The 15,698-nt window shown below is 54.1% G+C and overlaps 2 protein-coding genes across 4 annotated transcripts; one reads left to right on the forward strand and one right to left on the reverse strand.

The window, feature by feature from the left end:
- Window positions 1–6,245: 6,245 nt before the first annotated feature.
- Window positions 6,246–13,798, forward strand: HAS3 (hyaluronan synthase 3). The gene is made up of 3 exons (XM_020788335.3): window positions 6,246–6,899; window positions 8,126–8,227; window positions 8,687–13,798. Exons 1-3 carry the CDS (start codon window positions 6,249–6,251, stop codon window positions 9,608–9,610), a joined length of 1,677 nt encoding a protein of 558 aa, XP_020643994.3. The 5' UTR covers window positions 6,246–6,248; the 3' UTR covers window positions 9,611–13,798.
- CHTF8 (chromosome transmission fidelity factor 8) lies at window positions 13,583–15,637 on the reverse strand. 3 transcript variants are annotated; one of them, XM_072980417.2, is made up of 4 exons: window positions 15,620–15,637; window positions 15,080–15,113; window positions 14,850–14,967; window positions 13,583–14,759 (listed from the first exon to the last, which is right to left on the reverse strand). In XM_072980417.2, the coding sequence occupies exons 2-4, from the start codon at window positions 15,100–15,102 to the stop codon at window positions 14,556–14,558; spliced, it is 345 nt and encodes a 114-aa protein (XP_072836518.2). In that variant the 5' UTR covers window positions 15,103–15,113; window positions 15,620–15,637; the 3' UTR covers window positions 13,583–14,555. The 3 variants fall into 3 exon arrangements, with proteins under 3 accessions (XP_072836518.2, XP_072836515.2, XP_072836516.2); XM_072980414.2 differs by having other exon boundaries at window positions 15,553–15,637; XM_072980415.2 differs by lacking the exon at window positions 15,620–15,637 and adding an exon at window positions 15,277–15,613.
- Between the last annotated feature and the right edge of the window lie 61 nt (window positions 15,638–15,698).

Consider the following 15,698-nt stretch of genomic DNA (forward strand, 5'->3'; position numbering starts at 1 on the left):
AACATAAAAACATAAGTATTATGGCACTTTAAAGACTTCCTGATGTATTTTCAGTTTCATTGTAATCCACATAACCTCTCAGTGAAATGGACCTGAACATTTTTTAATATGCCCCCATATTTTTGTCTTGTTTCAGCTTTACAGGTTAACGCTCCTCTCCAAATATTAGCATTAACTGTAGCGGCTCTTTAGCAACAAAAGAATTGTTTGGTACTTTCAAGACTAACAGACTTATGAACCTGGGAACTTTTGTGGATGAAGTCCACTTCACTCTATGTGCATGTCGCGTAGTCTTACGAGGTTCGGGTCTGTGTGCACTCATACGCGGCCAGAGGGTGGGGTCGGAGTGAAATTCCAGGTAGAAAAGACACTCGGATTGATACTAGCCATTGATGAATCTATAATTACAGGATGATACAGATACTGGGAGAACAGTTCTCCTTTATGGAAAGACTAGAGGCCTTTTCACAAGCACAGACAACGAAAATCTGTGGGTCTCCTGGGGGGAAGGATTACCTTTGTGAGTGTGGGTGTGTTTGTGCGCCTAATAGTGGAGATCAAGCATGGTACAGCCAGTGAGATATTGCTCCAGGCTTTAGAAATCTATGTTTTGGTCGGCAGGGAACTCGCCGGATGACTTTAGGCTCCTCGCTCTGTCTCCATGTGAGTTGTTGTTTTTCTAAATAATTTCTATTGGTTAAAATTTAGAACACAACCAAAAAAAAAAAGTGTAACAGAAGAAGCATGAGCGGATGAGGCCTGAAAGCGGTTGCTTTCCTGCCCTGTTGTTGTGGAGATCCCCAGGAGGAAAATGAGAGTAGGGTATGGCTCTTCTCTGCAGCTCCTAGATAGGCTTCTGATGGATGCGTCGCTGTTCTTCGGTGTCAAGTTGCATCCATATTTGGGGTTTTCATGGCGTGGGAGCTAGTTATGGAATGGTTTGCCACGGCCAACCCTCATGAGCATCTCTAGCTGAGTCAGGATTTGAACTCAGGTCTCCTGAGTCCTTGCCTGCCACTCTACCAACAGCACTGCACTGGATGGGAAGCATAGCGAAACTGCAAAGAATCAGACCGCTCTTCTGTTAGGGTCAGCCTTACCAGGATATTAAGTCAGCCTGGCCAAGAAGTTCCTAACCCATAAAAATGTTCATTTTTCTCCCATGTACCAGCCATTTGTGATGTATTAGAGGCCCGAGAAGGGACTAAGAAACTGACTTCCCATTTGGGAAGGCCTCCTTGCCAGGGGTGGCCAATGCCATGGCTATCCATGAGCCCCCTCCCCTTACAAGTTACAAAGATCAGCAGGCAGGCATGAACTCCAAAGAGTTAGAGCAGAGGAAATTGAGATAACCATACACTTCAGGTTTCTTACAGGGCCCTTGAAGACAGCTTGAAGACACTGGAGGGAAAATACATATAGCAAAGAACTAACATGTTAGGCAGAAATGCCTATGCAGAAGGTCCTTTGGAAGAATTCTAGAAACCCAACAGATCTTCTGCTCAAAGGGGTTTTTTGGAATTTGTATTTCCTACACGGTCCTTCTGCTGTCGTCCTGATGATAATTCCTTGAGAAATCTTTTTTCCGCCAGATTTCACTTAGCATATGAAAATGCTCCTCCATTGTCAGCTTCACACACATCTGAAGGAAGGCGAGGGGGTGTGAATGAAATTTGCATGTGTTTGTGTAGGTGACAGACAAGCAAAGAGGAGATGCTTTTAAGAAACAGATGTGCCCCTGTGGTTCCTCCCTTCTGATGTGAACTCCCGCTTAGCATCCCCATCGCTGGAGACCCACTGCCTCGTCCAGTGGAGGTCACTTTGAGCAGCATCCTTTCATTTTAAACCAAGGGGAAGCTTGGCTTCCTCCCTCCAAAGGCCTTTTTCTTCCTGCAACTCCAAGATTTGCCTTTCTCCAAAATGGGTGCCAGCTGCAAGATTGTGCACCCAACCGAACAAGGAATAAACCAAATCTGTTGCACAAACAGACATCCTTACACTCTTACCTCACCGGGGTGTCCCCAAATATCCAGCATGAAAGACTGTCATGCATTTCACCCTTGCAAGGGAGAAGGTTAAGAACACGAGGTGCAATGAATTAGATGAAATCCTCTGCTAGTCCTGGAGGTAACATCTATCGCCATCTATCCACAATCTTCTTCTCCACAAATTATTTCATATTTTTATTGTTTTTAGACCCCACCACATCCCAGCATAGTGTGGCAGACGAGGACTTGGGAGGTCTGAGTCCGAATGCCTGCTCAGGCATAGAAACCCATAGGGGAATGGCATTGTTAAAGCCACTCCTTAAGTTTCTCACTTATCTTAGGAAAGCCCTGTTAGGGTCACTGTAAGTCAGAGGCTCAAGTCTTGGCATGTAACGCACACCACAGACGTAGGCATCCCTCACCCAGAGGCAGAAAACCGTAACGTAAGAGTTCAATAAGGGCCCTGGAGTTTTCAGCTTTTTCTTTCTTGATGGCTGCGGTGAACTCAATAGCCCAGCCTTGTCTCATAAACGGAGTTAGGGCTGAGCAATGCTGATGTCTCTGGAGGAGTCCACGTGTGGATGTCGCTTTGAAGCAAGCCGAATGGTTCCTTTGCTTTTTAACTGGGTGTGCTTAAAGGAAGCTGGGCCCTTGGGTAGGCCAAAGAATTGCCCCCTCTTAAGCTATAAAAACATCACGAGAACACCTTCCAGACTCAACGAGATTGACTGGGCGTCAGGTTTTTGTGGCTGTGATCTGTGAAAGTTTGTCGGAAATAAAACTGGTGAAGATTTTAAGGCCGGATAAGACTCTTTGGGCTTTCGCTGTCACGGGCTGAGAGAGCGGTTTCCGACTCAACATCCATGGATTGGAAAGGACTTTTTTATTTTGAATGGGGAAGTGCCCCAGTATGGCATAGTTATAAACACAACATAAAGGTTCCAGCATAGATAAGCCATAGGTCTTTATGACTGAGCTGTGTTTGGAAGTTTTGCCCAGATAAGGAACTGGAAATAAAGAAATAACTTCAGCATCGCGGGCTTTATCACCTGAGGTTCCCTCTCACACACTCTTTATAATTTCAAGAAATCTACAGTACTTCCTGATTTGTGGCCCAATCTATTAAAAGCTTTAAAAAAAACCCAACCAGCCCTGATAAGTAAGCTTGATAGTCAATGAAACATGGAGATTTGGAAGGGCAGGATGAGCGTGGAATGATGTCTGTGGGAAACCTGTGTTTGTGGTTAGTCCTTCTACAGTTCGTGCAAGAGAGAGGGATCCCCTTCTGTTATTTTTGGCATCCAAAATAAATCTAGATTAAATAAGAATACGGAATAAGGAGTGGTGATGGCTAGAAGTCTTGCAGACGGGCGCCACCTTAAAAGGTGACGTGTGAGGCTCCCTCCAAGCTCCAGAATCTTTCCATCTTTGGGGTGCCCTTCCCTATATTTCATCGGCAGCCTTTCTGATCCAAAGATTTTCCGTGTTCCTGGGTGCTTCGGCTGCTGAGCCCTGCGCTTCGGGAGAAGGCAGCGGAGGGAGGGAGCCGGGAGGGGCTGGCATCCCTTTGTCTCTAGAGACGGGCAAGAGAGACAGGCAGATGATGACGGTACCTCCTGTTGAGGTGAAACCTGACACTGTGGCCACACCTCAGGTGGATTCTGTCACGTTTACCATGTTCCTCCTGAAAAATCCACTCAAGGATAGATAGATCCTGAGCCCTCACCACCTGGGTGGGTTGGTTTCTTCACTTTTCTATGTCTCCCCTGCACCCTCCCCCTGAGTTCTGATGGCCAGCCTGATGAAGAGTCCTGTGTGACTCTAAAGCTTGCCTGTTTAAACTTTAGGTGTGTGGGGGGGAAATGTATCAGCACCCACCCATGTTTCTGGACTTTGCAAGTGGATCAGGGGTGTGTGTTTTTTTTTCAAGGTGCCCTTAGAACTGACTTCCTCTCCCCCTTTCTCTGGCTCCGGTTCTCTGCTAGCCCAGGAAGACAGCAGAGTGGGGATTGTTTCAATGGAAATCTCATATTTTATTCAAGGGCAGCCTGCATGGGAAATAAAAGGTGAGCAGGAGCATAAGCTGAACCTGAGAGGTCGGGTCCCTTTGCCTAGAGTGAGGGCAGGCAGGGAGGGGGGTTAGGTTCATTTCCCAACTCCAATACATTTCCTTTAGCCGGGCAAGTGTGTCCTGGGGGGGGGGGGTGGTTTAACCCGTTGCAGCAAAACCACTAAGAGTGTTGTGGTACCCGGAAGTCGACCACGTTGTATATGCATAAATTTCCTTGGACCGATTTCAAAGGAGGGTTGGCATGTCTCTTTTTTTCTCCTCTCTGATGCACTTGAAAAAGGGGGGCGGCTGCAATGTACGGAAGCTTACACGCATTCGCCCCCCCAAAAAAAATCTCGCTAGGCTTCCAGGTGTCACAGCACTCATGGCTGCTTTTCTTCGGAGAGGGGAGTTTCAAACCCGGCCAGCTCCCTCCGGAGTGCCCCCTCCCCAAACGGTGAGCGCCGTCGGGGCGATGTTGTCCTGGGGGGATTTTGGGGGTGGGGAGGTGGGACCTGGAGGGGCGGGGGCAGCCGGTTGCTCCTCCCCTTTCTCAGGAGTGTAGAAGGGGGGGCTGCCCCTCTGCCGCCGCCTCCTCCTCCTCCTTCCTCCCCGTCGGGGCTGGGCTGGAGGTGCCTCTGTCGTCTGCCTCCAAACCGCCGCCGCCGCCGCCGCACCAGGCTGAAAGGGGCGCCGGGAGGCGTCCGAGGGGAAGCCCAGGCACGGTGGGTCTCCTTTGGCGGCGGGGAGCGCGGGTGGGCGAAGAGGGGCTCCCTCCTTCCTTCTGTCCGGGCTCTGGGAAAGGGGCGATGCCAGGCTGCCCGCCTCGGTCCCAGGAGCCCGGGCAGCAGCATCCGCCCCCCGCCCCGGGGGCCCTGGCAAGGGTGCGGGAAAGGGGGGGAGGGTTGCTTCCTCCCCGTCGGGGTCCCGGCTTAAGGACTAAGAGGGTCTTGGGCCCGCTGCCGGGTGGAGCGCGGGTGGCAGGAGGAGAAACACTCTGCACATGCTCCATGGCCGGGGGAGCAGGCTGTTGGGACTGAGATCAGACCACCCAGGAAGGGTGGTCTCTGCAGAAGTCGCCCTGCTTCTTCCTGGCGCCCCGCCGCCCCCTTCGGACCGGCCGCCTGAGACCTGCTCTGGGGGGGGGAATCTTCCTTTCGCCTCCCCACTTCTTCACTGGCTGGCCTTCTGTGCCCCGGGATGGGGCGTTGGCAAGCCGACCACGATGCAAGGGCCGGGCGCACGTGCTCCCCCCTCCAAGGGCGAGGAGGCAAGTGGAGGAGAGAAGGGGCGCCCGCGGGGGGGGGGCGGCTGCGTGGAGGCTTTGCTTGCACCGCCCACGTCCCGGGACCCCCACCTTCCTGAGCGCCAGAGAACCGCCCTCCGGGAGTCCCCAATTTCGGGAAAAGAGAGGGCGAAGAGAAGGCGCCCCCCAAGACAAGGTCCGGCGAGGAAGGGAGGAGGGTTTGGAGTGGGGGTGGGGATGGGGATGGATGGATGGACGTGCCCCGGTTGCCAGGCGCTCTGCCCGTTGATGCCCCTCCAGGGAAGGGCGCGCACGGCTCTAGGGGTTGCCTGCATCCAGGGGAGGAGGAAGGAGGGCAAGAATACCCCGCTGCCCCCTATCAGGGTACCTCCCTTGACGGGCTGCGGGAAACACGCACCCCCTCCCACGCACCCCTCCGGGGTCTTTCGGAGGCTGGGAGGACCTATGGTCAAAGCCCTCCGGGGCGGAGCAGGGTCTTGGGAATAGAGTGGCCTCCCCTGTTTAGCAGGCAGAAGGAGTCTCTCGGGTTCAGACCCTGGGCGTCCACAGGCACATGGATCCCCGTGTATATATATGTGGGGGGGAGACAGAGATGGGAAGAGAGATGGGGCTGGGCTAGATGACCTCTGGAGGTCCCTTCCAAAGGTATGATTCTAAGGAGGAAGGAGGCAAAACCAGAATTAGTGGCGCTGCCTATTTTTGTTATGGCTTCCCTTTATTCAGGCCAATTGCACATGGACAGCAACGGCACAGGGGCACCCCAGGTGGGTGTCTGCCGAATTTTGGGTGCACGTGATGCTCAAAAGAACATTTTAAATGTCTGGCAAACTTTCTTTTGCTTTTGAGTGCTTTCCTTTCGTTTTTAAGCCTGCGTGTCTTTGTAGATAAACCCCCGTGGGGCATCACCCTCTCCTCCTCTCTCCCTTCCTCCCCCCCCCCGCAGATGCCAGTGAGCTTCTCCACGGCCTTGCGTGTTTTGGGGACCAGCCTCTTTGCCCTGGCGGTGCTGGGAGGCATCCTCGCCGCCTACGTCACAGGCTACCAGTTCATCCACACCGAAAAGCACTACCTCTCCTTCGGCCTCTATGGGGCCATCCTTGGCCTCCACCTCTTCATCCAGAGCCTCTTCGCCTTCATGGAGCACCGGCGCATGCGGCTGGAGGAGCGCGGCCCCCACCCCTGTCACCCCCACCGCCGCCCGCTGAAGCTCCGCTCCTCGGTGGCCCTCTGCATCGCCGCCTACCAGGAGGACCCAGACTACCTGCGCAAATGCCTCCACTCCGTCCTGCGCATCTCCTTCCCAGGCCTCAAGGTGGTCATGGTGGTGGACGGCAACCGGGAGGAAGACGCCTACATGCTGGAGATCTTCCGTGAGGTCATGGGCTCCGACCAAATGGGCTTCTACGTCTGGAAGAGCAACTTCCACGCTCGGGGGAAAGGGGAAACGGAGAGCAGCCGGTGCCAAGCCATGCGCCACATCCAGAGCCTCGTGCGCCGCAACACCTACTGCTGCATCATGCAGAAGTGGGGCGGGAAGCGGGAGGTGATGTACACGGCCTTCCACGCCCTCGGGGACTCTGTCGACTATGTACAGGTGGGTGGGCGTCCTGCACAGAGTAGGTGGCCTGTGGGGTGTGGTTTTTTTTAAAAAAAATTCAGCCAATATCATTCCACAAAACTGGTGTCTGTTTTGACGTGCAAAGTGCACCCATTGAGGTTTTGGCCACCTGCAGGAAAGTTCATCAGAGATGGGGGCATAGGACGTCCCTTCAAGAGAAGGTCCAGTGTGCAGAGAAGGCCCTGTCTCTGATGCCCTTCCCAGACTGGGGATTCTGGGAGATTTTTCCCAAGCTATGCTTCAGATGGGGAAAGATCTGAGCTGCCCCTCACTCAAATACTCTCTTACTGACAATGCTTTTTACAGAGAGGCTGCAGCCTACGGCTTGTTCCCCTTGCATCTTGCAGGTCTAGACAACAGATGCAAGCCCATAAGGCAGTACAGATTGTACAGCAGTTGATAGCCTGGTGTGTGTGTGTTTGTGTATGTGTGTGTGCTTTCTGTTTTGAATGCTCCTCTACCTGAACATCCAGTGGGGAGCGAGGTTCTGTATCAGCGGCCCTGGCCTGGCTTTGTATCTGTTGTGAAGCATGAACATCCTTTCAGAGGAACGGTCTGTAGAGCGCGGAACTGAGGAGTGAGGAGGAATTCTAGTTAACTGCAATGAGTTACTGAGGAAAGATGGCACAGCAAAGATTATAGTCCAGAAATAATAGAAGAAAGAGAAGGCAGCGACATTATTAGGGTCATGTCGGGTCATACCTAGGGAAGCTAAGTATTTTTAGCTTCTTTTATCATAGCTTTTGAAGAACTTTTGACAAGTTATATGAGTTCATGCCATGTTCCTATCCTTGGGATTCCAAACACACACACACACACACACACACACACAAAAGTCACAAATAATACCAAAGTGTAATGTCAGGACGTCGTTTTAAAAGATTGTAATAAGCCAAAAACGCCACCTTGAGTGTTATAACAAGCGAGGGTGTGGATGACTTTTTAAAAGGAACTTCCAAAGCTCTCGTAGTTATTCCGGGAAGGGGTCTGTGGCTCCGACCCAGTTGCTTAGCAGAGTAAGCCACATGAGAGTAGACCCATTGAATCAGTGGGGGGGTTGGTGAGTCATTGCCTCCATAAATTCTATGGATTCCGACCAGGCCTCTTTCAGTGGCCACTCCCTATGCTAAGTGGCAGGATTTCAGCCCTGCGCCCATCTTCCCAGACAATTCAGGCCATGACAGGGTCTTTCTCCCTGGCAGGTGTGCGACTCTGACACAGTCCTGGACCCGGCCTGCACAGTGGAGATGCTGCGGGTGCTGGAAGAGGATCCTCGGGTCGGTGGCGTTGGCGGAGATGTCCAGGTGGGGAGGAGCAGGCGGTGCATGAAAGCTCAAGGCCTCTGGCTCGGGAGCATGCCAGGGGGCAACCCCTTGGAGGAGGAGGAGGAGGAGGAGGAGGAGACCCTTCTCCAGCACTCCTGATGATGGGAGGCATTAAATAAGAATAAGACCTACGAAGGGAGGCCGGCCTTCCAGGGCCTCTCTTTCCACCCACCCACCGCTGGCAAAGACCCTTCTCTTCACCCGGATTGTTGGCCATTCAATGTCCTCGCTGCCCAAGGGGATTTTAACCCATATTTCCCCTTGCCTGCTGTGTTTAGACATTCATTCATTCATCTGGGTTTATTTCCGTGGTTTTATTGTGAGCTTTTTAGAATCCCCTCCATGGGAGAAAGGTGGTTGGGGGTGCGGAGAGGGAGGGAACCGATAGAATAAAAGCCAACGGTGGCTCAACCCAACCTGTGTTTCCCTTCGCCTTAGATCCTCAACAAGTACGACTCGTGGCTCTCCTTCCTCAGCAGCGTGCGCTACTGGATGGCCTTCAACGTGGAGCGGGCTTGCCAGTCCTACTTTGGCTGCGTCCAGTGCATCAGCGGGCCCCTGGGCATGTACCGCAATGCCTTGTTGCAGCAGTTCCTGGAAGACTGGTACCACCAGACCTTCCTGGGCAGCAAGTGCAGCTTTGGGGATGACCGGCACCTCACCAACCGCGTCTTGAGCCTGGGCTATCGGACGAAATACACGGCCCGCTCCAAGTGCCTGACCGAGACGCCCACCCGGTACCTCCGGTGGCTCAACCAGCAGACGCGCTGGAGCAAGTCCTACTTCCGGGAGTGGCTGTACAATGCCCTCTGGTTCCACAAGCACCACCTCTGGATGACCTACGAGTCGGTGGTGACGGGTTTCTTCCCCTTCTTCCTCATCGCCACCGTCATCCAGCTCTTCTACCGCGGCCGGGTGTGGAACATCCTCCTTTTCCTGCTGACGGTCCAGCTGGTGGGCATCATCAAGGCCACCTACGCCTGCTTCCTGCGGGGCAACGCCGAGATGATCTTCATGTCCCTCTACTCCCTCCTCTACATGTCCAGCCTGCTGCCTGCCAAGATCTTCGCTGTTGCCACCATCACCAAGTCGGGCTGGGGCACCTCCGGACGCAAGACCGTCGTGGTCAACTTCATCGGCCTCGTCCCCGTCTCCATCTGGGTGGCGGTGCTGCTGGGCGGCCTGGCTTACACCGCCTACTGCCAGGATCTTTTCACGGACACCGAGCTGGTCCTGCTCATCTCGGGAGCCATCTTGTATGCTTGCTACTGGGTGGCGCTGCTCACCCTCTACCTGGCCATTGTGGCCCGCCGGTGCAGCAAGCCCCAGGAGCGGTACAACCTGGCCTTCGCAGAGGTGTGACCACGAGCCGGAGGCTGAGGATTGCGCGGGGTTGGGTGTGCAGAGGGCAAGTGCAATAACCACAAGGGCAACGGGCAGCGTTCCCACCCACCCATCCTGGCATCGTCGCAGGAGTTTAGGGGGAGCTGGCTCTTCCCTGCCGGGGCCGTGAGCTGCCTTTGAAAGATTTGCCCAGAAAGCAGACCAGCATGCTCAGAAGCCCGAGAGGCGGAATCAGGGAATGAAGCCAAGATGTCCATTTGGGGACCGTTCTGTGGGGCTCTGCTGCTTGCGGCTCTGGCCGAATCCACTGGATCTTGGGGGAGGTTTCCGTGGCTGCCCCGTCCCCCTCCAGTTCTGCACCAACGGCACTGCCACACAGGGAGGAACGCCCACATGGCAAAGATGACTTTCTCCGCCGTGTGCAGGATATAACCACCCTCGACACAGAGGTGAGAGGGTAAGGGCCTTACTTAGAGCAATAACTGCTGGAGAAAGCCCCTTATCCTGGGAGCCCCTCCTGGTGGCCCCTCGCTCTCCCAAGACAGCTTGGAGGAACTGGTGAGATTTTTCCTCCGTCCAGTGGGGATAAGCAACCGGGACTGGCGCCGCGGGTGTGGGGACTGCCTGAAGACCCACAAGCACAGCAGGGAGCTGGCTCTGTCCAAGAACTGCATCCTCAGCGGCTGTGTCCTGATCTTTCAAGATTAAGGGCCGGGGACTCACTGAGAGGAGAAGCTGGCGGTGTTGGCCAAAAGCCCACCGCTGGCTCTCAGCTGGAGCATTTCATTGGCAAAAGAGCCCCAGGTAGGCAGCCAAGCTCTGCAGGCAAACACGTCAGGGCTCAGAAAACAGGGTTTTCTTTCACTCCACTCCACAGAACCACTCCCGGCCGTGCTACCTGAGGGATTCTGAGACCTGGCGGTTTCTAGAAATCACCTCCCAGCTCTTGACTCTCAAATTCTCACAGTGGCTTAATGGGGCAGTAGTGGCGGCGCCCAAAGACCCCCATGAATGGGACAAGCAGGCTGCAAGCTTGGGGCGGCCAAAGGTTTTCACCCTGCTCCAGATTTCTTACAGCCTGCTGTGCTATGCCTTGCGCCGCAGAGTCACTCTCTGTTTGCTCTTTCGGTGCTTGTGAGGGGGGGGGGCACAGCCCTGTTCCTGAGGCCTGTCAGCCGTTTTCCCAGCAGGGCAGAGAAAAATGGACCCCACAGAGGCTTCCTGCTTCTCCCCCGTGAGCCAGCAGGGTTTAATGCTGGGACAAGGGCTGGCTGGTGCTTCTTCTCTCCTCTCGATCCCTCTGCCTCTTGGCCCCACCGTCAGGCCGGGCTTCCAATTCTTCTGGTGCTTTTCCTACATTTTCTCTCTACCCCCCCCCCCCGACCCCACCCTCCACCTCTGGTGCTACATCACACAACATGGCCAACTCAGAGGAAAAGGGGTGTGTGTGCGGGGGGTGGGGGGGAACCAGCGGTGACCCATGGTGCTGTTTCAGGGGGCCATGGCTACCCGATCCAAAAGCCGCACACTTGGTTCTAAGAGGTCAAGCGAGGTTCTTTGGAGCAGAACCCCTGTAATCTCAGGATGGCCACCGACCAGAGAGGGTGGTGGTTCTGGAATTAGAGTCTGAAAATAACATTTGCCACCTCTGGCTTTGCCTAGCCTTTCAACCTCGTTCAGGCCTCTCCTGTGGCCAAGGGCTGGGCGGGTCGGCCAAGAGCCGTCTCCTGGAACCTCCCATGGCAGCCGGCTGGAACTCTTTGACCCGGCTCAAGGTCAAGCTTTCTTTACGGCAAAGGCTAGGGAATTGTCCATCCCTCCTTAGCCACTTTCTCTGGCAGATCCACGGGGTGGCCGCGCTAAATGCGGACTGCAACACGGGTGAGCCCACTTTTACAGAGTCTAGATTCCTGGAAATCAGCTTCTTTTAACATTTTGGGCGCTTAAAAGGGAACTTTCTACGATTTCTGATTGTGCCGTTGTTTTAAACCCATTTTTGAAAATGTCCAAGCAATAGTTTTGAAACAATAGTGCTCGGATGGCGCTTCCAGGGCATCGACCTCTCTTGGCTCCCCTTGGCCACACGGCCTCTGCTTTTCCCGCCCGAGGCTGCATTTTGGAAGCATGATTCCAGACCGCACCAACGCTAGAGCGAGAGGTTCCCCATCAGGCGTATGTAAGTTCTGTGCAAATCCTTGCCTAGTTTGGCTGGATGGGAAAATGTTGACTTTGGAGAGGTGCTGAGGGGTGTTACTTGCTTTATCAGAGAAAATGTTTAGTGTACACAATGTCTTGGGTTATGGGGCCCATCTTCCACGTCTGGCTGCCTGCAATTCCTGGCTTGAGCGAACCCAAAATCCTTTTGCTCATCGCCACTTTGTGGCTGAAATGGGAACAATCTATGACTCACACACCCAACCTCCTCCCCCCCCCGCCTTATTCTGCCAAAACCTTAGCGCTGAAATCCTCCCTGGTTTCCACAGCACAGTACAGACTACAATCACACCTCAGTCTGAGAGGGGAGCATAGATTTCTGCTCCTGTTTACTCAGATTTCTGTTCCTGTTTGCTCAGAACCGAGATCTTTTTTTTAAACCTTCTTTCACTTCCACACCAAAGAGGGTGTTCCTATAGCCACATGCAATGCTGGCTTGTACCACTACCTTTTCCTGCAAAGGACGGGAGCAAAATAATCTCCACAATTCAGAAATTCTGTATTAAGGAGTCCAAACCGGAAGGGCCAGTCCTGCAACTAGGAAAAGAGCAAAACAAGCCAACGTCTTACATTTTCTTTTAAATATGCAATTTTTGAGCGAGTGTCTTGTGTCTGAATTAGCATCTCTTTGCTCTTAACATAAAATGTGCCAAGCAACTGTGAGGGCAAAATGCTTATGATGGAGACTGCAGGGTTCCATAGGATTCTGTGCTGTTGTTGCTTCTCTTACATTTTTGACTCCGTGCCTGCCTCCTAGCATTGGTGGGGAGCTATGCCACCTTTTGCGCTTGCCGCTGTTCCGGAGGCTGCCCCCCAGTAGTCCTTTTAGGGCCAAGGAGCAGAAAAGCCTGCTTTGTCATGCTGCTGAGGATGCCATGTGGTTAAGTCTGCCTCAGTTCTGAGCCCTAAGCTCTCACACAAAGGCCTACTGCCCAGACAGGACCTTCTGTTCCTCAGGGTTTCTTTCAGGGGTGAGAAAAAAACAGTCCCAACAAAAGTGTGTCAGCTAAAGAAGAAATGTATGGCCCTTCCTGGCCCTAAAGGTTGGTCATTTTGCAGGCAGAAGAGTACATTTGCACTATAGTGACACAGCGCTGTGCTGACAGTTTGGTATCACTTTTAACATCTTGGGCTCCCTCCTAACAATCTTGGAATTTGTAGTTTAGTGGGATACGCAGAATTATCTGCTGTATTTCAGGGTTTATTTTAGCACTCGCCACAGACAATTCTAAAAATCTCCTTGAACTACAAATTCCCAAACCGTGCAGAATAGCGCTATGGTAGTTGAAAATGGTATCAAACCAGTGTAACTGTACAATGCGGACACCTTCCCTTCGGGGCAACTTGCTACAGCCCATGATGGCCACTGTCTTTTGGACTTTCACGGAAAATGCTGCTCTTGGGCAAGGCTCCTTCCCTGCAAAGGGTTGCCAAATCGCACCGCTTCATGGACAAAATTGGTCAGAGGGGGAGGGTGCTTTAGCACACAATATCCTTGAAAGTGTTAGGTGGAGCCTGGGCTCCCAACCCTCCTTTCTCCCTATGAATGTCTGAAAATGCTGCTTTCTACCCCACCCGACATCCTGCTGTCCTCTTCCGCCTGTGCTGGTCCCAGGCATTCGAGATTTAATGGTGGGGCTGGCAGCCTCTGCTCCTCACCCTTCCCTCACTCCAGGCTGCCTCCTTTTTTCTACCTTGATGCATTTGGGTTCCTCTTATTTAAAACAAAATTTGTAGACTTTTTGGTACTCTTTGGTAAGAACCCTAGTTGATGGCTTGAAGTTATTTGTAATCTTATTTATTTTTATCCGCTTTTCCACATTTAAAAAAACAAACAAACCTGAAGGTCTGGGTTCTTTTCTTTTCTTTTTTAACATTTGTTACAATAAAAAAAACTTTGTAAACAAAATGGCGAAGAATGTAATGAGAGCATCCTCATTTCCCTCTCACTCACACACACCCCTTTTAAGGCCATGGAAGACCGTTTTGTAAGGCTGGGATGGAGAAGGTATATGGATCTCGTTTTTGCACAGCACCCGCGGAGAGTGCCAGCAGAGCCTCCCAACTTGGGTTGGGAGGGGAAAAAAAACCCCAAGAGAAAGGCAGTTCAGGAACAGCCATCCTTAATGGTCTGAAAGCTCTTCACCACCACCCTGCATCTACTACACATTTTGCTAGCTTTGGCACAATGCGGTGGGCCAGTCCGGGTCCGGGTGAAAGCAGAGGCGAACTAGGAAGACAGGTGGGAGAGGAGCCAGAGTGGGTCCCCGGGCTCTCAAGAGGGGAGCCTAGAGAAGAGCCCCACCTGCTTTCACAGAGAGAAATTCAGGAGTCCCCAAGCCCTGTATTTTGCTCTCCCTGGTCTCCTCCGGTGATTCTGGAACTGGGTACAGGCGAATCACCCCAAGCAGATCTCAGTAACCTAGGAATGAGGCTCGGCTCCCCCCACATCCCGACAGCCCTTGTGACGAAACGCACTGGCGATTTGGGCCTCTTGCACAGAAGGGCTGGCTTCTTCACCCAATGGCTCACAAGCCCAGCTTGTAAAGCCTATAAACACAATTCGAACACAGACCCCCCCCCCAAAAACAAAGGCACCCGGCGGCGACCGCCTTGCCGAGGGTCCAGTCTGTCCATTTTGGTTACGCAGTCCAGGGTCTTCTGGGGGGAAGTGGAAAACCAACACACACACGTCCAGCAAAAGGCCGAGGGGCCGCTCCGTGGCTGGAGCCGAGGGGGGGGGCGGCCTTCACGCTTTCTTGGCCATGTTGGTGATGATGGGCTTCGGGCGGGTTTTGAAGAGCAGCTTCTTCTTGATGAGGGCTGTCGCCAAGTAGCCCCCAGAACCGGAGGAGTCGCCGGGGGCCGCCCGGGTCACGACGGCAAAGGGTTTCTCCAGGTGGACCACCTTCCCGTAGAGGATGTGATGGCCCACGATGAGAACTGGGACCCCCTAGGGAAGAAGAGAGGCGAGAAGAGCGGGTCCCCGAGATCACGATCCCCTCCCAGCCCCAGAACCCAGGCAGAAGTTCACCCGGCTCACCTCCTTGGTGTAATGAAGGTCTCCCAGGAGCTTCCCGGAGAGCCCGGCCCCGCTGCGGGCTTCCAGCTCGCCCTGCAGCTCCATCAGCACCCACTCGTCCAGGCCTCCAGCCCCTGCCCTACAAAAAAAAAAGAGGGGGGGGGGGGTAAGAGGGTTGTGTGTCTCTCAATGGAGTAGGTACCGGCAAGGGGTCGGGGGGGGGGATCGGGTGCAAACCCCGGAGGACTCACCCAGAAATGATCAGCTGCACCATGGTGGCTGCCTCTGCAAAATCGAGGAGAAATGCTGGGTGAGAAGCGGGGGGGGGTTCCCTCTCGCCCCCCCCAGGACGGTTAGCAGCCCCGTCCTCGTCCCCCACCCGCGGACCCGGTTCAGAGCTCCGCTCTCAGTTCCCTTTTTTTTGGGGGGGGTGGAGGGGTTTCTAGACCTCTTGGAGGAAACCAGTTAGGATGCGGGGGGGGGGACCCTTCTGGAAGCGGCAACCCCTCCCCTCACAAAGGGTGGCGCCCGGTGGCAAGAGGCCGGCCGGCAGCTTCCCCTCGACCCGCACGAAGGGCTGCCGCCCGCCACCCCCCCCCGCCCGGAGATGCGTGTCGAGCTGTTCCCACGAGACCCTCTAGCGAGGCGAGTCAGGGACCGGGGGCGGGGGCTCAGCCCGCTCTGGGCATGCTCAGAGGCACTCTGCCCCTCCGCAGGAACCCACCGCGAGACCGGCGGGCACCGAGAGAGACCTCCTCCCGGGGACCTCCTCCCTCCCTCCCGCGGCTGACCTCCCCGCCTCCGGGACCGACTTCCGCTTCCGGAGCGAGCAGGGAGTGCGCACGTGGGAACTGGAGCCCGAAGCAGGGC

Source organism: Pogona vitticeps, chromosome 10 (genome assembly GCF_051106095.1).
Source record: "Pogona vitticeps strain Pit_001003342236 chromosome 10, PviZW2.1, whole genome shotgun sequence".
NCBI classification, from domain to species: Eukaryota; Metazoa; Chordata; class Lepidosauria; order Squamata; family Agamidae; genus Pogona; species Pogona vitticeps.